The sequence below is a fragment of the Copadichromis virginalis genome, linkage group LG12 (assembly GCF_057382275.1).
Source record: "Copadichromis virginalis isolate Kocher_CV1m ecotype Utaka linkage group LG12, C_Virginalis_male_GT1.1, whole genome shotgun sequence".
NCBI classification, from domain to species: Eukaryota; Metazoa; Chordata; class Actinopteri; order Cichliformes; family Cichlidae; genus Copadichromis; species Copadichromis virginalis.
The window spans coordinates 34,615,316-34,636,018 of record NC_140629.1 but is presented as its reverse complement, the minus strand read 5'-3'; the positions used below and the strand labels follow the sequence as shown (position 1 = coordinate 34,636,018).

Below are 20,703 nucleotides of genomic sequence, written 5' to 3'. Positions count from 1 at the left end.
CTGGACTCTGATCCTCTGGAGACTCTTCTTCACTGTCACAGTCTGACCAACAACATCAGGGCTGCACAGTGGGGACTAAAATGGCACTGATGCCTCTAATAAATCATCATTCTGTTTGAATTATCAACGATTAAATAATAAACACAGGTTTTTTGTGCAGCCCTACACACAAACTACATGAAGTTTCCTCCTCTTACTTTTCCTTTTGTCTCTTATTGACACTTTAGATTTCTTCTGTATAATAATATTAATCCTTAAATTCTCTGATTCTTCAGATTATTGCTTTATTCTCTTAGGTGATGCACGTGTTTCTCTAACTTCAACAAGATGTGTTAATGTGTTACCAATAAAATGACAGTTTGAATACAGTAAGAATTAAACAATAAAAATTAAGAGATCAAATTTTCTTCTATGTTTAAACACAAATCAAAACGCAGCCAGACTTTGATATTTTTATTGACAGAAAATAATCCAGGAAATCAGTGAACTCATGTTTCCGACATTTTCATCATATCTGCTCTGCAGGTGTAAAACAGGAAATCCACAGTTAACGAGACGAAATCCTGAATGTGCTGATGTGATCTGGAATATGAAGTGAGAGTTCACAGAAACACACTGGAACAAACAGCAGCTCCAACTGTACAAATGTTCAACAATTATGAAATAAATGCTTTGGGTCAGTCAGTAGCAAAGAAAACAGTGTCTGTATCTGACAAAGCAATTTACACAGAACTTAGGAACAATAATGAACTTTAGTTTGTATGAATACAACTGAATAAATGTCAGACAGTCAACATTATTCTGCAATGACACATTTTAAAGAAAAACATGGCTGAATTATTATGACAACCTACACAGTTTGGTTTATTTTGCAACATAATGGAGAACATGCTATAAGAAACACATTTAAATGAAGCAAATCACTTAAATGAATCACTGACAGTTAAGTTTTAAAAGATGACATTAGGATTATTTAAGTCAAGTCTATTTATCATTTTGAAACCATTAAAACACAAATTGTCACGATGCTGTTATTAGCTGATATGGATCTAAATAACTGATGAAGGAAAGGAAAGTGACATTTATCAGTGCTTGTTCATCAATGTCTGACACATGGAAGTATGTTCAACTTCGCACTGTTTAAATGTGTAAAAACTGTTTCATGAACACCCAATGACTTGAAACTGCTATATATTTGTCAAAAAAGGAAAAAATCAACCAAAAAAAGAACAAATAAATATAAAGTTTTAAGGACCTTCAAACTGAATTTGCAAGAAAACAAAGCAAAAATTACTTTTATCCTTTAATTTTACTGTGTTTTGAAAATGATTTTTATCACATTGTATAAAATGCTTCAGATACAAATCTTTCTTTCTGCAATTTCTTACCTAAAAAATAAAAACAGGAGTTGCCTAAATTGAAAAACAAACAACCACAAAACAAGCTGTAACTAAAAGGATGAGACAAGAGAAAAAAAGAATTCACAGAGACGTCGTTGCAGTTTTCAGAGAAATCTCAGTCTGACAGATTTTGATATCAGAGGTTTTGGCGTCTCCTGCTTCTCCAACCTCAAAAAATGGGAAGAGTTTCTCAGTGAAAGTGTCTCTGTGGGTGCAGATGTGAGTCATGTCTTCAGGGTCATAGAAGGACACCTCCCCCCTGTCATAGTCCAGCTGGACTCTGATCCTCTGGAGACTCTTCTTCACTCTCACAGTCCGATCAACAACATTGATATATTTTCCACTGTTATGCAATAAACACCAGTTTCCATATTTTGGTGAAGCAAAACACTCTCCCTTCCTGTCAACTGACTCTTTAACTAAACCCACAATCCAGTCGGGATGGTCTCCCACCTCCACCTCCCAGCTGTGTTTCCCTGAGCTGAAACCCTCAGAGCCAAAAACAGTGGGATACTTAGTGTTTCTCTCTGGATTATCAGGAAGCTGCTGCCCTGTGTCTCCTTGTCTCACACTGGTCAGATCATCAGACAGATAGAGATAGGGGCTTGCAGTGTTTGGGTCCAGAATGACAGGACTGAAGTGGACCTTCTCCTTCATCTTCTCCCACACTCTGAAGGACAGGTTGCCCAGGTGTTTGGCCACATCTATCAGTGCTCCTGAGACCAGCTGTGGATCTGACACTGAGCTCTGGGCTCTGCTCTGAGTGTCTTTATAACTGCTGAGGAATGGCACGCTGTGTTTCTGCAGCTCTTCTTCAACAGCAGAGATGCTGTCTGACAGAGAGGAGATCTGCTCCTCAATCATCTTCATCTCTCTGCTGATAGTCCTCCCCTTCTGCTCCTCTTCCTCCCTCAGAGCTGCCAGTCTGGACTCCTCTTCCTCTTTCAGGAACTGCTGGAGCTTGTTGAACTCTGCTCTGATCTGCCTCTCTGTGGACAACAGCTGCTTCTTCATGTGTTCCCTCATTTCATTGTATGTTTCCTCCACTTGTTTGTATTTGTTCCTCTTGTCCTGCAGAGACTTTAAGTCAGATTTCAGCTGCTCCTTCAGGTCACTGACTGCTTCTTCTACAGGAACCACTTTGTGACTCTGGTGGAGAGAAAAGTCACACACAGGACACACAGCTCTGTCTTCATCCTCACAGTACCAGTAAGGGACGTCTGGATGTTTATCACACACCACCTCCTCCTTCTCGTTTTCTGCCTCAGGTGAGCTCTCACTGTGTTTCTTAGCAAAGGAGTCAGCAAGTTCTTTGAGAGAAACGTTTATAGATGGTTCATCCTTTGAAGATTTTCTTTTACAAATGGGACAGTTTTTGTTTTTAGTTTGTTCCCAGAATTTCTGCAGGCAGCTTGAACAGAAGCTGTGGCTGCAGCTCAGAGACACAGGATCTCTGAAAGTCTCTGAACACACATGGCAGCTCAGATAGTTTTCAAAAAGTGCGACTTTCTCTGCCATTTTCCAGGGTTTGGTTTCAATGACTCACCGAAATACGACCTCTTTGCTTGATAATGCCGCCAAATTGTGCTCTTCGGTACAGAGCGCAGGTTTTAATGTGAAGGCGTCTCCAGCGTGGTCGACAATGAGTTTAAGTTTCATTTACTCTGTTAGGGGCGGAGCTGATAGTAATGGACTTGCTATTTTATTACATTCTCACTAGATGGCGCTGTGTCTGTGATATAGATGTTGAATACACCACCAGACTACCGCCGATAGTCTCTATGCTTCAGAGAGAAATGTGACTGAACCAACATTAATATGCGTCGCTTTTTAAATTCTGGTTTGAACTTAGGCTGCACTGAGCTGTCATTAATAAATGCTTCTCTTGGGGACGGTCATTGATCCTCTGGAGACTCTTCGTCACTCTTGAGTCTGATAAACAACATCAGTGTATTTTCCACTCTCATAATTTAAACACCAGGTTCCAGTTTCTGGTGAAATGAATGATTCATTCTTGTCAGCTGACACTTTTATTAAACCCACACTCCACTCAGGATGGTCTCCCACCTCCCAGCTGTGTTTCCCTGAGCTGAAGCCCTCAGAGCCAAAAACGTCGGGATACTTAATGTTTTTCTGTGGATTGTCAGAAATCTGCTGTTTTTTTAAATCCAAGTCTCACACTGATCAGATCATCAGACAGATAGCGACAACAGTGTGCAGTGTTTGGGTCCAGAATGACAGGACTGAAGTGGACCTTTTCCTTCATCTTCTCCCACACTCTGAAGGACACGTTGATAGAATATGATACCCATTTACACAAAAATTAAAAATAAACCAAAAATAAAAACCAAAAAACAGAAAATTACTGAGATCTCACTGAACTATGATGAAAACTCCCTTAGACTGTTTTGGCATCTCCTGCTTTCCAAATATTAAACGTGTCTCAGTGAAAGTGTCTCTGTGAGTGTAGATGTGAGTCATGTCTTCAGGGTCACAGTCTGACCAACAACATCTGTATGTTGTCTATTGTTATATTAGAAACACCAAATGTCTAACTTTGGTAAAGCAGGATATTCTTCCTTCCTGTTAACTAAGCCTGTAATTCTATTAACTTTTATTTATATGATGCTAAATCAGAACAACATTCGCCTTAAGAAGTTTTATACTGTAAGGGAAAGACCCTACAATAATACCAAGAAAACAGAGAAAATCCCAACAGTCGTATGACTCTCTATGATTTTGGGCTTTGGCAACAGTGGGAAGGAAAAACTCCCCTTTAGCAGGAAGAAGCCTCCAGCAGAACCAAGTTCAGGGAGTGGGCAGCCATCTGCCACTTGTAGTCAAAGTAAAAACAAATAAAGGAACAAACATAATCAAACAGAAAGTCCAGTCAGAGACATCCGCAGTTCATCAGAAATTGAACAGAGACTGTTTGTGCAGCCCTGCACATAAACTACATGAAGTGTCCTCCTCTTACTTTCCTTTTATCTCTTATTGACACTTTTGGATTTCTTCTGTATAACACTATTAATCCTCTAGTTCTGTTTCCTCAGATTAGATGCTTTATTCTCTTATATGCTACACGTGTTTCACTAACTTCAAGAAAATGTGTTAAGGTGTTATCAATAAAATGACAGTTTAAATAGAAAGTTCAGCGTCTTTCTGTGTTTACAGACACATCAGACAGGCTTTGATGTATTTATTGACGGAAAATAATCCAGGAAATCAGTGAACTCGTGTTTCCAACATTTTCATCATATTTGCTCTGCAGGTGAAAAACAGGAAATCCACAGTTAACGAGACGAAATCCTGAATGTGCTGATGTGATCTGGAATATGAAGTGAGAGTTCACAGAAACACACTGGAACAAACAGCAGCTCCAACTGTACAAATGTTCAACAATTATGAAATAAATGCTTTGTTAAATGCCCATATAGGTGCTATGTTGGTAAAATCTGGGAACTAATGGGCCCCAACTGGGCAAAGTACACAGAAACCCCCCCGGGCCCCATCTTTCAAGCTTTTTGTGGGTACCATGTGGGCACCACAAAGACTAAAAAGTGGGTTTTAAGTGTGATTGTCCGCGGGTTCCATAATGGCCCCATTTTATAAGCCCATCTCGGTGTTATATTGGTAGAATCTGGGAACTAAATGGACCCCAACTAGGCAAAGTACATAGAAATCCATCCGGGCCCCATCTTTCAAGTTTTTTGTGGGTACAACACGAGCTAAAAAGTTGGAATGGCATTATCATTGGGTTCTGTAGTTGCATCTTACTTCTAGTTTGAATTGGCTAATTTATGGCACTGGGTGGGCCCCATGTAGCAAAACAGTCACAAAATCAATTTATCAGACGGCCAATACGACACCAAATATATTAAAGCTGACCGCAAACAAAAACAAGTTTGTAAATAAAACCATTTCAAAAATCACGAGGGTAAACAAAACAACATTTTTCACATTTATTTTGTCCAACAACTGTGACTTTACGTAACTGTATTCCAAAGTGCGTAAACTTTTAAAAATTACACAGCCTTTGTACGTGCTATGGAGTTTTTACGTGTTTTGGGGTTTGTACGTGCTTTGTCTCTAGCAGGCACCATAAATATACTTTTATTTATTCACTCCACATAAAATCTTTAACCCTTAGATGCACACGTGGGGTCAAAAATGACCCCACAGGTTGTTTTTCTTCAAAATCTTTAAAATGAAAAGTTGTAATATATTCATATTCCAGGTAGTCCTCATAAAATATGTTTGTAACATGAAGCCATTTCTATTTTTATTTATTTTTTCATTAATTTAAAAAAAAAAAAAATGCAGTTTTTGTATCACTACCCCACTCTTCCACAAGTGGGGTCGAAAATGACCCCAAGCAGTTCCTATGGAATCTTCTATGAAACCTTCATTGTTAGCACGAAATAAAGAGGGTCTCGTACATTTACGAGCATTTAATTTCCTGGATTTAATGGTTTAAAAGTTTAATAGATCTTTGAATATAAAATTGAGTCCATTATTAGCAAAAATAATTTTAAAAAGAGCAAAAAAAATGCTTAATAAATAATAATTTTTTTAAACTTAAGCTTTGTAATTGTAGCAGATTTCATTATGTCTGTAATTTTTTATTTAGCCCCACAGTAGTAAAAGCCATAAATGGGAGTTAGATTTATTACTAGTATTTTACACAGCATTCAGCTATAGTAACATGTTTTGCATTTTCCTACTTCACCGAACAGCTGCACTCTCTTAATAAATTAATAACCAAACATTTCTCAATAACCAATAACTAGATGGAACAGCACAGTATCTAAGAGAGAGATCAGACAGTGTTTGAGCTAAAGAAGCTGTGTGCTTCTTTTGGGGGCTTTTTGCACACTGATCCACCACTGTTTTCCTATAGTACAACGCATATCTGGTAACATTACCGTAAACGTGACCAGTAGGGTCAGGTTCAGATCAGAAAACCGTTTCAGCTGCAGGCATCTACTGCTGTAATTTAAACAATCACTTCATACGCCTCATGTTTTACACCCCTATAAGGTGAGCTTGCTATACTGCACATGAATATTACGTTACATGGCATGACTAGCTCATGTTCAAACATTTAAGATATTGTTCAGTCATTTTGTTTACTGGATAGTGCATAATGGCCAAGTTACGTGAGTGGGAATCCAGTAAAGCCAAAAAAAGAATAATTTTTTTTAAGATAAGATAAGATACCTTTATTAGTCCCACAAGGGGAAATTTCATGTTAATTAATTACAAATACCTTATAGGAAAACCCAAGAAAAGGTTGCAGAAGTACAGAAAAAAACTGCCGTGTACGTTACAGTATGTAAATTCAAAAACTGTAGAGAGAGAATGGCGGAATGAAAACAGAATAAGAAAAGATGAACTTTATTGAGTAGAATATAGGCAGTAAGAGTTTAGTAATTAACTTTTAATTATGTTTGCCAAAGACAATGACAGTAAATTAACCCAATTCTACTTGCTAGCTAAAGATGTTATGCTTCTCCCCCTGAGGGACTAGTAAAAGCGCTATACAAATACAGGCCATTTACCATTTATACCGTTTAGGACAACTATAGAAAGTTAAAATAATCATTGATGAAAACTTATCAAACTTTGAGTATTTAGCTTTGTCATAGTTTTCGATTCTTTGGTATCCTTTTGTCCTCCACGTTCTCAAACACCAGGGAGAGAAAAGGCCGCAACTGACGAAAGACCGCAAAGACCAGTTTTGCCAACTCCTCAGTAAGGAAAATCGCTATCGGTTGTCCTAAAAGTAGCTAGAAGTCGCTAAATGACGTCATTGCCTAATTTGCATAATTGGTCATGCTAATCTAATTGTAACCTATGTTGTTGGAGAGAGAAATAACATCGTGGAAGAGACATAAAGTGAGTAAAAAACGTCCTAAATGCATTTAGAGTTTATTTAGAACTACAAATTAAATGTCTTTTAGCAATTATTGTTTTTTTTTATGTCACAATTCCAACCCTGCTCCTTTACCCGGGCTTGGACCGTCAAAAGTGACCCGAAATAGGCACTCTGGTGGAGTTACTTTGTGTGTGTGTTTATAAGTAGTTTTAAACCTTGTGATCCACAAAACAGCATAAGAGTAAAAGAAGAACTGACTGCGTTACAGCACCCGCTGCTTGTTGAGAGTAAAAGCGATACGCGCTTTCACGTCTTTTTAGAGACTTTTTTTTAGAAAAAAAGTCGCTAAGGGGTCTGAAAACTCGCTAAATATAGCGACAAAGTCGCTAAGTTGGCAACACTGGGGAAGACTAGACGCTAGGCGGTGCAATCTGCTCCTCCCTCTTTTTAAACGAGCCAATTCGATTGTTCAGTGATGACGTGATGAATCCTACTTCCAGGCCTAAAGTAGTCTGCGTTTAATATGGCTTTTGTGTTGAGTGCTTTTCAGACATGGACCCGCAGGAGCCCCAAAGTGAGCCAATGGAGAGAATAGATGAGCGCCTCGAGCTTGTCATAGAGCAAAATATAAGGCTTTATGACAAGATGGACATCATTCAAAAGGAGTTGAATGAACATGAGATGAGGCATGAGGAAGCATCACAGAGTGATTTTGGCAACTTTGTGAGCTTCGTAGGTCTAGGTCTTGCCATAACGAGCACCATTCTCGTTGCATTTTTCGGCAAGTTGCCTCATTAACCTTCAGTTCCGCGACTGAGCGGAACTGTCAATAAATAAATAAATGCATCAAAAAATTGAAAAATATGGCTTTTGTGTTGTTAACTCATTCACTGCCATTGACGTCTATAGACGTCAATTGAAAAACTTACGTTGACTGCCATTGACGTCTATAGACGTCAATTGAAAAACTTACGACGTCAATGGCAGTGAATGAGTTAACTCATTCACTGCCATTGACGTCTATAGACGTCAATTGAAAAACTTACGTTGACTGCCATTGACGTCTATAGACGTCAATTGAAAAACTTACGACGTCAATGGCAGTGAATGAGTTAACTCATTCACTGCCATTGACGTCTATAGACGTCAATTGAAAAACTTACGTTGACTGCCATAGACGTCAATGGCTATAGAAATAAATGTTTCACTATGTACATTTTATTTTTTCATATATTTGTAAATAAATTGTTTTGATAAAACATAACCTTTCTCAGTGTTATTTCTGTTTTATAGAAGTGAAAAACTATGTTATATGTTAGAGGTGTCACAAAGCAAGAAATATTAGTGTCAAAGGCACTTTTCTGCTTGAAATGTATTTTTCACAAAAAGCTCGTTTTCTCCCTTTTTTTGGTCAAAACAGGCATTTTTGGTGGAACCCACCTCTCTTCTACAGCTGATTACTAAAGAATGGAAAATGGTAGAAACAAGCTTTTTTTATGGATGAAAGAAGAGAGTCTGTTCTTCATTTTGGTAGGTTCAGCGTTTATATGATCATAACACACAGTTTTCTGTGGCTCTTCAAAAATGAGTAAAAATGCTCAAAAACCCTGGCAGTGGGGAGTTACCTGATTTGAAAATGGCTGGCAGTGAATGAGTTAACATGTTTATTGTTATGTATTTTCTTCTATTTAATCTCAAAAAGCTCCTAAAACAGTCAGTGATCACTGTTGACCTCCCTCGGCTTTTATTACCGCAAATCATTTATTTAAGCTCAGTTTTTAAAACCTTAGGGTGTAACTACAGCCCATCCCATGCAGCAGTATATGAATGACTAACTTCGTATTGTGGATGGATTATCTCAGTTGTTCTCCTGGCTGAAGTTTGGTCCTTTTACAGCATCCTGCCATGCGATTACATTTGTTCCTGACCACCGAGAACACTCACGTTAACTTTTATCGAGTGGAAAAAAGTTAGCTTGTTTATATTATGCTAACATAGCTGTGTTGCTAGCGGTCACGTAGCACATCATTATATACCAGCTAGCCCACTTCAATAACCCTACAAACATCACTGCTGTTTAGTTTTCTGTCTTCATTTAAGCTGGAAGTGATAACAGAGCTGTATGTTTTAATTTGTTTCCAAAACCCAGCAGTAAGGACATGCTATATTGTGTTTAGATAGAAGCTAGCGAGCTAACTCCCTGCTAACTTCTAACTCCGTTAAATGTCATAAATTCCGTTTTCATGGATGCCTGGATGTTAAACTCAATTGTTACACCTGGTAGAGCAGAACGCTGATCATTTTTATTAAAGATGAAAGACTTTAGACAGTTTTTCAACTCTCAGTAATGCCATAGTGATCGTTTGATATATGGACCTGCAGCGGAGTTTAGGACCAGACACGGCTAGTGATGTCAGACTGAACAACCGGATAGGAGCTGCTCACATTAAAAACAACTTTAGTTAAAAAGTAATTTTACACCTGATACAAACATTTTAGAAGTCAAACAATACACAAGTTTAAAAGAAAAAAAATATTTTTAAGTTTTTTTTTTTTAAGCATAAGGATGGTTAATATGTTTAGAAAATTAATATATAATATTTGTCAAATAATTGTCACCCAAATCAACATCATAATAAAAATATAATTAATAAAATATATAATAATGATGATAATAATAATAACAACAGAAACAGTTTACATAAAAGCTCTTCTAACATTAGACTGCTTTTGAAAAGTGTCAGTAGTGTCAATGCACCATAAGGACAAGGGAGTTACACAGTTGAAGTGTGACTGCTTGAAAGACCCCATTCCCTCTCCTACAGCCTGAGTGTCATCACGATCTTTCTTGTCTATTGGAGTATTGGGCATGACAATTGTTTTTTCGGTTTTTCGTATTAAACTGAATTCCAGGTTTTTAAAGATGTTAAATTGAATAACCTTGACATTATTGGTATTTTGGATATTAGTGATAAATCTGGCACCAGGGCAATCTTCTGTTGTGCTGTGCAAGTTGACTGTTGTTTCCTGTGAAATATCAACTGGCATTTCCGTGTTACGGTCAACTGTGTTAGAGGTCTGTGCAAGTTCAGGAGCTGTCTCTCTGTCTCCATTGAGGCCACTGTTGTTGTGCTAGTGACAGCAGTGTCCTGGCAAAACCTCATTTCTGCACCTGCCGACAGTGAGCATAAGGCAATGACATTATCTACAAAATTACACAGCCTTTGTAGATGCTATGGAGTTTTTACGTGTTTTGGAATTTTTACGTGTTTTGGGGTTTGTACGTGCTTTGTCTCTAGCAGGCACCATAAATATACTTTTATTTATTCACTCCACATAAAATCTAATAAATAAATCATATAATAGAAAAACCAACTATTTACATTTCAACTTTTAACTATTTAAATTTTCAGGGGTTTTTTTTATTATTAATTTTTATTTCCTTTTGTCTAGTGGTTTGGTGCTGTTTCTCAACTCAAAATGTCCTGTTGTAATTGGACATTTTGAGTTAAGAAACAGCACCAAACCCCAACAACACTTCCCTCATGGTGCTTTATATTGTAAGGTCAAGACCCTACAATAATGCACAAAAACTCCAACCCCCTAGAGCAAGCACTTTGGGGACAGTGGGAAGGAAAAACTCACTTTTAAAAGAGAGAAACCTCCGGCAGAACCAGGCTCTGGGATGGGGTGGCCATCTGCCTCGGCCAGTTGGTGATGAGGGAAGGAAGTTGGGAAGAGAAGAGTACGGTAGTTATTTTTTTAACCACTCTGGTTTTAAAATTAAATTTAGATTGCCCAATGTAAATGCATATTTTAAGCCAGTTTCAGAGCTTTGTCACGTAATCACATGCACGTTTCAGTTCAATTTTAGCGTGCACATGAGAAAGCCCTAAGGATGATATTTTGGCTCCTCAGTTTGGCATGTGTTTTGAAGGTTTTGACGATTGCTTCGTCAGCCACTGGGTTGTTTGACTTCATTAAGAAGACTAGAGAAGGCCACCTGTCATGGAGTTCGTTGTACACCGTCAGGCTGAGCTGTTCAATGTTCTCTAAGGACATTTTGTAGGTTTTGGACAAGATTTTGTCCCAGACCTTATGGGAAAGCCTCTGTATAATGAAATCTGATGTTCCTGGATGCTATGTCGCTGTCTCATTTTCTTGGCTCATGGCGTGCATTACCAGATCTTTAGTGAAATTTTTCACCACTTCTTTGTACTCTTCCCTGTTTTTAGAGACACTGAGTACTCGTCTTGGTAAAGCCAACAGGTGTTTGGTGAAGGTTGGGACTGTGATATTATCAAGTTGTTCCCTCAGATTAAAAATCAGATACTTTTCCTTGCAGTTGTGTGTTTGGCACAGATCCTTGAGAATGGCCTTGTCTATCTTTTTCAGCCATTTTGGGGATAGGTCCAAATGTTTAAGCTCAATTTCAGGCCAGATTCTCTCAATCAGGCGATCGCTGATGCAGTCAGGAGTCAGGCGCTCTGCGAAGAGCTTGTATTTAGAAGAGACTTTTTCTATGGCCTGTGAAACCACCAACTGAATAACTCTGTGGACACACAACTTTTCCCCCATGTTCAGTGTTTTCGTGTTGACTCCGCCCTTCTCGGCGCTCTGATTCACCTCCTGCATTTCTAATGAGGAGGACTCTGGGGTTGCCGGGTCTTCTATCTCCGTCTTAGCCTCCGCTAATTCTTTTCTCTGCATGTCCAGTTTGTTCTGCATTTCTTTTGTGTCCTTCACCAGTCTCTGATCTTCCAGGACTTTCTCTTTTTCTTCCTCCAGATTTTCTGTCTGTGTTTTCGTGTTGACTCCGCTCTTCTCAGCGCTCTGATTCACCTCCTGCATTTCTAATGGGGAGGACTCTGGGGTTGCCGTGTCTTCTATCTCCGTCTTAGCCTCCGCTAATTCTTTTCTCTGCGTGTCCAGTTTGTTCTGCATTTCTTTTGTGTCCTTCACCAGTTTCTGATCTTCCAGGACTTTCTCTTTTTCTTCCTCCAGATTTTCTGTCTGTCTTTTGGTGTTGACTCCGCTCTTCTTGGCGCTCTGATTCACCTCCTGCATTTCTAATGAGGAGGACTCTGGGGTTGCCGGGTCTTCTATCTCCATCTTAGCCTCCGCTAATTCTTTTCTCTGCGTGTCCAGTTTGTTCTGCATTTCTTTTGTGTCCTTCACCAGTTTCTGATCTTCCAGGACTTTCTCTTTTTCTTCCTCCAGATTTTCTGTCTGTGTTTTCTGATTCCACTGAGTTTCTTTCAGAGGGGCCTCGTGTTTCTGAAGCTTTGCGAGCTCGGCAGACAGACTGTCCTTCTCCTGTTTCAGGATCAGGATTTCACTGTCCCTCTGCCTAAGCTGCTCTTTCAGACGGTTCATCTCAAGGTCAAAGATGCTGGTCTTTTCCTGATCTGAACAAGTCTGTTCCTCTTTTTCTTCTCCAGCTTGGATCCCATATTGTTCCAGCTTGGTATGCAGCAGTGAAATTTGGGCCAACAGCTGTTTGACTTGCTGTCTGGCTGTCTTTGAATCCTCTTTTAAAAATTGATTTTCCGACAGAGTGTTTCGAAAGGCTTTCCTAACCTGAGTAAGTTTGTCCAGAACACTTTTTGGCAGAGTGCACCTAATTTTTTCTTCCTTGCCTTTCTGAAGCTGTGCAAGCTCGGCAGACAGACTGTCCTTGTCCTGTTTGAGGATCAGGATTTCCCTGTCCCTCTGCTGAAGCTGCTCTTCCAGACGGTTCATCTCAAGGTCAAAGATGCTGGTCTTTTCCTGATCTGAACAAGCCTGAGCCCCTTTTTCGTTAGTGGTGCTCCTCATTTGCACTTTGCGTGACACTGACTCATCAGTGAGTTCTCCAGCTTGGATCTCATATTGGTCCAGCTTGGCACGCATCAGTGAAATTTGGGCCATCAGCTGTTTGATTTGCTGTCTAGCTTCCTTTGTATTGTCTTTTAAAAGCTGATTTTCAGACAGAGTGTTTTGGAAGGCTTTCCTAACCTTAATAAGGTCATCCAGTGTACTTTTTGGCAGAGTGCACATAAATTGTGCTTTTCCTTTCTGGTTGCTCATTTTTGACATTTAAAACAAAGCTGCGGTGTTACAATAAATCAGATATTCAGATTTGACTGACAGTAGCAGAACAAAAGTTCATCTAGTGAATCGCTCGTGACTGTAGGTAAGAAACGTGCTTGTCTAGTGTGCAGTTTCAGCTGGCTATTTAAGGACTTGCGTTGACTGTGACGTTATAGCCTGATTCTCTTGCCTTTCATGTTTGAAACAGGCCCCGCCCACAATAACGTTCCATATTGGCTCATTGAGGATAGGTCCCGCCCATAAAGAACAGGCTGTCAGATTTTCTGACGTCATGCCCGATTCTCTTGGCTTTCATGTTTGAAACAGGCCCCGCCCTCCACAACGTTCCATATTGGCTCATTGAAAATAGATCCCGCCCACAAAGAACAGGCTGCTAGAGTTATACAATTAAATTCATATTTAGAAATAATAAAATAGAAATTATTGAAAAATATATTCATTTAAATTTATTATGATTCATCCCTCTTCATTTACCCGAAAACCATTTTCACCACTTACTCAAAAGCCCTTCTCTGTGGTAGAAAACCTTTATTTTCCACGCTCACTTCACTTCCATCCGCCTCTATCACGTCTTTTTGCCCACTCCGAGATTATTGCCTGTGCCCCTGTTGCTTACTCATAATAAGATAGAAAGGAGAGTATTTCAAACCAGCAGGTGACCTGATCTATTAATGTTTTCGACACACAGTTTACTTCTAACTGTGTGATTTTTAACAATGAAAAAAATTATATCTTCATTTTCTTTGTTGAAATAAGCTGAACTCTCTTGTGTTTAGAAAAGAATGCAAATTTTTAAATCAACCTTAAAACCAACCACACAGATAAAAGCTATTTGCTGTTTTAATAACGTTTAATTGCCACTGTATGAGCTTATCTTGTGTTGCATCCTTGAGAGAGAGACCTGCAGCTGCCTCCTTCCTTTGGCTCCTTGTTTGTCTTTATCTGAGCATCACTTTTGCCTCCACTATGACGCCCCTCGTAGCAACATTTAACTCTCAAGGCAGATAAAAAGAAAGTCTCAGTTTTGAGCGTAATCAGCTCTTAGTTATTCTGACCTCACCATAGCGCCATCTGTTCAACACGACGTCTGTGTGCAGACTCATGACCAAGGAATTAATAGTGGATTTTAGGAATACCGGGAAACCCTTGACCCCTTTGACACTCAAGGGGGTCAACGTGGACATTGTGGAGGACTGTAAATATCTCGGAGTACACATAAACAATAAATTTGACTCGGTCAAAAACACCACTGCACTTTACAGGAAGGGCCAGTGTCGTCTCTATTTTCTGAGGCGGGTGAGGTCCTTCAACATCTGTCGGACAATGCTCAGAAATTTCTATGAGTCTGTTGTGGCCAGAGCTATCCTCTGTGCTGTTGCATGCTGGGGCAGCAGGTTGAGCATTGCTAATGCCAACAGACTCAATAAACTGATCCACAAGGCCAGTAATGTTGTGGGTATGGAGCTTGACTCTCTTAAGGCGGTGTCAGAGAGGTGAATGTTGTCCAAGATAAAGACAATGTTGGACAATACCTCCCACCCACTCCATGACATGCTGGCTAGCCACAGGAGCACGTTCAGTGAGAGACTGACATTACCAAACAGCGCCACTGAACGACACAGGAAATCATTCCTGCCTGTGGCCATCTCCCTGTACAACTCCTCCATCTAACACACTGTAAACACTGCAATAGTTACATCCTTTTGAACATGCTCCTTCCTGCTTGGTAATGTTGCTGTCTATTTTCTGGATATATTTATTATTTGCTGATTTGTATTTATTGTGCTATTCCTTATGCTCACCTAATTACACCTACAGTGAGTTTTGTAAATCGTGCCTCTGACATATGCCCTCCATACAATAATAATAAAAAAAACTAAACAAACTGAAACAGTTTTAAACAATAAAAACTAAACTGATATGAGCAAACACAGACTGGAAAATAACTGAAGGAAACTAACTGAAACTAAAATCAATGAAGTAAAATAACTTTGCAACTTTTAAAACAGGTCTTTCACTAATAATCAGTCGTCATGTATAGTCGTCAATATAAATCGTGTCTGAGATTATTAAGTAACGACAGAATGTTGCAGCATGATAACCGTTAAAAAACAAGCAAACCAAAAGTTCAAATAAGACTCTTCTTTGGTTTTATATGTATAATATAAACTGTACATTTATTCTTAGGGGATATACTGTATTTAAAAATTATCTAAACAAAATGTCAAATAATTCCTTAAAGACTAGGAAAAAGAGAAAATAAACGCACGGATGGTTAAAAAATCACTTTGTCCTCATTGATGTTTTCAATGAAATATAAGCGTGACAGATTTTGAAATCAGATGAGTTGACATATTCTGTCTCTTCAATAAAATAATATGCAAAATGTTTCTCAGTCAAAGTGTCTCTGTGAGTGCAGATCAGAGTCATGTCTTCAGGGTCAGGACACCTCCCCCCTGTCATAGTTCAGCTGGTCTCTGATCCTCTGAAGACTCTTCTTCACTGTCACAGTCTGACCAGCAACAACTGTGTATTCTCCACTGTCACAATCCAAACACATTCCAGTCAGGATGGTCTCCCACCTCCCAGCTATGTTTTCATGAGCTGAAGCCCTCAGAGCCAAAAACAGTATGATACTTTGTGTTTCTGTCTGGATTATCAGGAAGTGCAGATCAGAGTCATGTCTTCAGGGTCATAGAAGGACACCTGCCCCCCGTCATAGTCCAGCTGGACTCTGATCTTCTGGAGACTCTTCTTCACTGTCACAGTCTCACCAACACCATTATAGCATTTTCCACTACGATGGAGTAAACACCAGATTCCACATTTTGATATTTGATATTTACTTTAAAGGTTTTCTGTGGTTTTAGGCTGAAGTCAGCTGCAGGGGTTCTGCACAAATTAGCAAAATTAAAATTTCAAATGCCTCGAATTAACAAATACTGATTAACTGTGCAGTCATACAAATAAACTACATGAATGTTGTCTTCTTAATTTGAACATGAACTCTGCTGCCTTTCTGTCTTCTATCTCCAGTCACTGTCTGAGCTGCAAGGACAACACTGAGCCAGCTTCTCTTCACAGGGTGTCTTTCCAAACTTACTTCATCATTTCTCTTCAGGCGGCTTTTTCCTTTATCTCTTATTGTCACTTTGGATTTCTTTTGTGCAATAATATTAATCCTCCATGTCTCTGATTCTTCAGATTTTTGCTTTATTCTCTAACTTTAAGAAGATGTGCTAAGGTCTTGGCAATAAAATGACAGTTTGAATACAGTAAGAGTTAAACCATAAGAGTTAAGATAAAATTTTTCTTCAATGTTTATAGACAAATCAAAATGCAGCCAGACTTTGATATTTTTTATTGACAGAAATAATCCAGGAGATCACTGAAATCAGGAATCTGACATTTCCATCATATTTGTTCAGCAGGTAAAAAGAGGAACTCCACAGTTAACAAGACTAAATCCTGATTGTGCTGATGTGATCTGGAATATGAAGTGAGAGTTCACAGAAACACACTGGAACAAACAGCAGCTCAACTGTACAAATGTTCAAGAATTATGAAATAAATGTTTCTGGTCAGTCAGTAGCAAAGAAAACCACGATTCTGTCAATGCCACAGACATTTAACTGTTTTTCAGCTCACATGTTATTAAGGGACGTCAATGGGGAATTGCTCCAATAAGACTTTTTTTAAGACACAATGGTACACTGTTGGGCCATAAATATTCCAAAAACATAATAGCTTTCCATTTTGGCCTCCTGCCCTGGTTTCTATAGATACACTTTATGTAACGTGCAGTATCGGCTATTTGATTGGTTGATGAAGTGCCTTTCAATGCCCCCTAGGTCTCAGAGGGCCTCGTTCAGGTCAAAGGTATGCACAGCCTGGCTTTTAATAAGGATGGGGCATACTGGAACTAAAGAGGTGTTACGTAATGGTCTATATAACTTGAAACAAGGTTCCATGATGTAAACCAAGGAGGCTTTAAAATGAACTCTAGGCTTAACATGGAACATTATACAATGTTTGTTGGAGGCCGGTTTTGGCATTGTGGATATATCATGTTAACTCTGAGGTATTTTTTTATATTTTTTTTTATTCGCTCAGATTAATCACAGTGCTCAAGCCAATGCAGGGCACTTGCACATATTGCATCTCCCTTTGTCTTATCAGCACTGTGAATATGTAACTGCCTCACATATTGATTTCTTATCAAACGCTGCTTCAGAGACAGACTCAGGAACTGAAATCTGAGGAATAATATGAATAGTATCTGACAAAGCAAATTACACAGGACTTAGAAACAATCTGAAAAACAAAGAATGAGCTTTAGTTTGTATGAATACAACTGAATAAATGTCAGAAAGTCAACATTATTCTGCAATGACATGTTCTAAAGAAAACATGGCTGAACGTACACAGTTTGGCTTATTTTGCAACGTAATGGAGAACATGCCATAAGAAACACATTTAAATGAAACAGATCACTTAACTTATTCACAGACAGTTAAATATCAAAAGATGACATTAGGATTATTTATGAGTCAAGTCTATTTATCATTTTGAAACCATTAAAAGAGAAATTGTCACAATGCTGTTATTAGCCGATATGGATCTAAATAATTGATGAAGGAAAGGAAAGTGACATTTATCAGTGCTTGCTTATCAAAGCCACATAAATTTTGCACTGTTTATATATTTAAAAAACTGTTTCATGAACACCCAGTGACTTTACAACTGCTACATATTGGCAAAAAAGGCAGAAATTCAACAAAAAATGAACAAGTAAATAAAAAGATTTTAACACATTCAAAGTGAATATTAAACAAAACAAAGACAAATGACATTTATGATTCAGTTTTGCTGTCTGTGTTTTGAAAATCATTTCTATTTCATTGTATAAATTCATGCAGGTTCTAAATCTTTCTTTCTGCAATTTCTCACATAAGAAAGAACAACAGGAGTTGCCTAAATTGAAAAACAAATAACCACAAAACAAGCTGTAACAAAAGCAAGAAAGCTTCAGAGAAGAGAAAACAAAACTAAAAGAATCACAGAGACCTCATTGCAGTTTTAAACCGTAATATGATTTTTACTGTTTTGCTTATCTGTTTTATTGGGTTGAGTTGAAAATCTAAGGTGTATTATGAATTGTCCCTGACAAAGCAATTTACACAGAACTTAGGAATAGTCTAAGAAACAAAGAGTGAGCTTTAGTTTGTATGAATACAACTGAATAATCTTTTAGAATGTGTCATTGCAGATTATTCTAAAGAAATTATTATGTCATCGTACACAGCTTGGTTTGTTTTGTCGTGATGAAGAACATACCATAACAATCACATTTAAATAAGGACAATCCTTTACTTAAATTCATCACTGATTGGGAAGTATCAAAAGAAAAGAAGACACTGTGTTTATTTATTAGACAGATTTAGCACAATCTGAAAGCGGTAAAACACACAACTGTTATAAATTTGGCAAAAATGGAAGGGAATCCAAGAAAAATAAACAAATGGAAAAGACGGCTCATGTCAGTTTTATATCATCCAACATTTGATGCATTATTTCTGAAAATGGATTGTTAAACTTAATTTGAAAAATAAAAGGATCTGAGCTACATTTGTAATTTCATTTTGAAAGTGCTAAAATTTTATTCCTGCATTTCTCACATAAAAAAGCCTTGAGAACAAAAAAACAAATAACCACAAAACAAGTTGTAACAAAAGAAAGAAAACATGAGAGAAGGGGGAAAATTCACTAAGACCACTGAAAAGACTTCGCTAAAGAAGTCCAGACGCTTTTGTTTCCAAGCTCTGTAGACCTCACTGACGTTTTCAAAGAAATCTCAGTCTGACAGATTTTGATATCAGAGGTTTTGGCATTTCCTGCCTCTCCAATACTGAAATATGGGAAGAGTTTCTCAGTGAAAGTGTCTCTGTAAGTGTAGATCAGAGTCATGTCTTCAGGGTCATAGAAGGACACCTCCCCCCTGTCATAGTCCAGCTGGACTCTGATCCTCTGGAGACTCTTCTTCACTGTCACAGTCTCACCAACACCATTAGTGTATTTTCCACTATGATGGAGTAAACACCAGATTCCACATTTTGGTGAAGCAGAACACTCTCCCTTCCTCTCAACTGACTCTTTAACTAAACCCACATTCCAGCGTGGATGGTCTCCCACCTCCACCTCCCAGCTGTGTTTCCCTGAGCTGAAGCCCTCAGAGCCAAAAACAGTGGCATACTTAGTGTTTCTCTCTGGATTATCAGGAAGCTGCTTCTCTGTGCCTCCATTCCTCACACTGGTCAGATCATCAGACAGATAGAGACGGGGGCTTGCAGTGTTTGGGTCCAGAATGACAGGACTGAAGTGGACCTTCTCCTTCATCTTCTCCCACACTCTGAAGGACAGGTTGCCCAGGTGTTTGGCCACATCTATCAGTGCTCCTGAGACCAGCTGTGGATCTGACACTGAGCTCTGGGCTCTGGCTCTGCTCTGAGTGTCTTTATAACTGCTGAGGAATGGCACGCTGTGTTTCTGCAGCTCTTCTTCAACAGCAGAGATGCTGTCTGACAGAGAGGAGATCTGCTCCTCAATCATCTTCATCTCTCTGCTGATAGTCCTCCCCTTCTGCTCCTCTTCCTCCCTCAGAGCTGCCAGTCTGGACTCCTCTTCCTCTTTCAGGAACTGCTGGAGCTTCTTGAACTCTGCTCTGATCTGCCTCTCTGTGGACAACAGCTGCTTCTTCATGTGTTCCCTCATTTCATTGTATGTTTCCTCCACTTGTTTGTATTTGTTCCTCTTGTCCTGCAGAGACTTTAAGTCAGATTTCAGCTGCTCCTTCAGGTCACTGACTGCTTCTTCTACAGGAACCACTTTGTGACTCTGGTGGAGAGAAAACTCACACACGGTGCACACAGCTCTGTGCTCGTCCACACAGAACAGTTTAGGCACTTCCTCATGTTTACTGCAAATCATTCCCAATGCCTTCTTTTCTTTCAGTGTATCAGATGATCCAACTTTCTGTCTCTGAGCAAAAGAGTCAGCAAGTTCTTTGAGAGCAAAGTTTACATCTTGATGATCCTTTGAAGATTTTCTTTTACAAATGGGACAGTTTTTGTTTTTAGTTTGTTCCCAGAATTTCTGCAGGCAGCTTGAACAGAAGCTGTGGCTGCAGCTCAGAGACACAGGATCTCTGAAAGTCTCTGAACACACATGGCAGCTCAGATAGTTTTCAAAAAGTACAAGTTTTTCAGCCATTTGATCTGATTTTCAGATTTCTTTTTTCCCCCCAAATAACACGACTCACCATAAATACAGATC

General features: G+C 38.8%; 2 protein-coding genes across 2 annotated transcripts; both read right to left on the bottom strand.

The window, feature by feature from the left end:
• Window positions 1-438: 438 nt before the first annotated feature.
• Window positions 439-3,043, bottom strand: LOC146697477 (E3 ubiquitin-protein ligase TRIM35-like). Its single transcript, XM_085476244.1, has one exon. The coding sequence runs from the start codon at window positions 2,916-2,918 to the stop codon at window positions 1,482-1,484; it is 1,437 nt and encodes a 478-aa protein (XP_085332370.1). The 5' UTR covers window positions 2,919-3,043; the 3' UTR covers window positions 439-1,481.
• Window positions 3,044-18,261: 15,218 nt separating this feature from the next.
• Window positions 18,262-20,703, bottom strand: LOC146697476 (nuclear factor 7, brain-like). Its single transcript, XM_085476225.1, has one exon. The coding sequence runs from the start codon at window positions 20,638-20,640 to the stop codon at window positions 19,138-19,140; it is 1,503 nt and encodes a 500-aa protein (XP_085332351.1). The 5' UTR covers window positions 20,641-20,703; the 3' UTR covers window positions 18,262-19,137.

Bases quoted from the DNA above. Each gene is read 5' to 3' on its own strand.
- LOC146697476 (XM_085476225.1), bottom strand. From the start codon at position 20,640: ATGGCTGAAAAACTTGTACTTTTTGAAAACTATCTGAGCTGCCATGTG.
- LOC146697477 (XM_085476244.1), bottom strand. From the start codon at position 2,918: ATGGCAGAGAAAGTCGCACTTTTTGAAAACTATCTGAGCTGCCATGTG.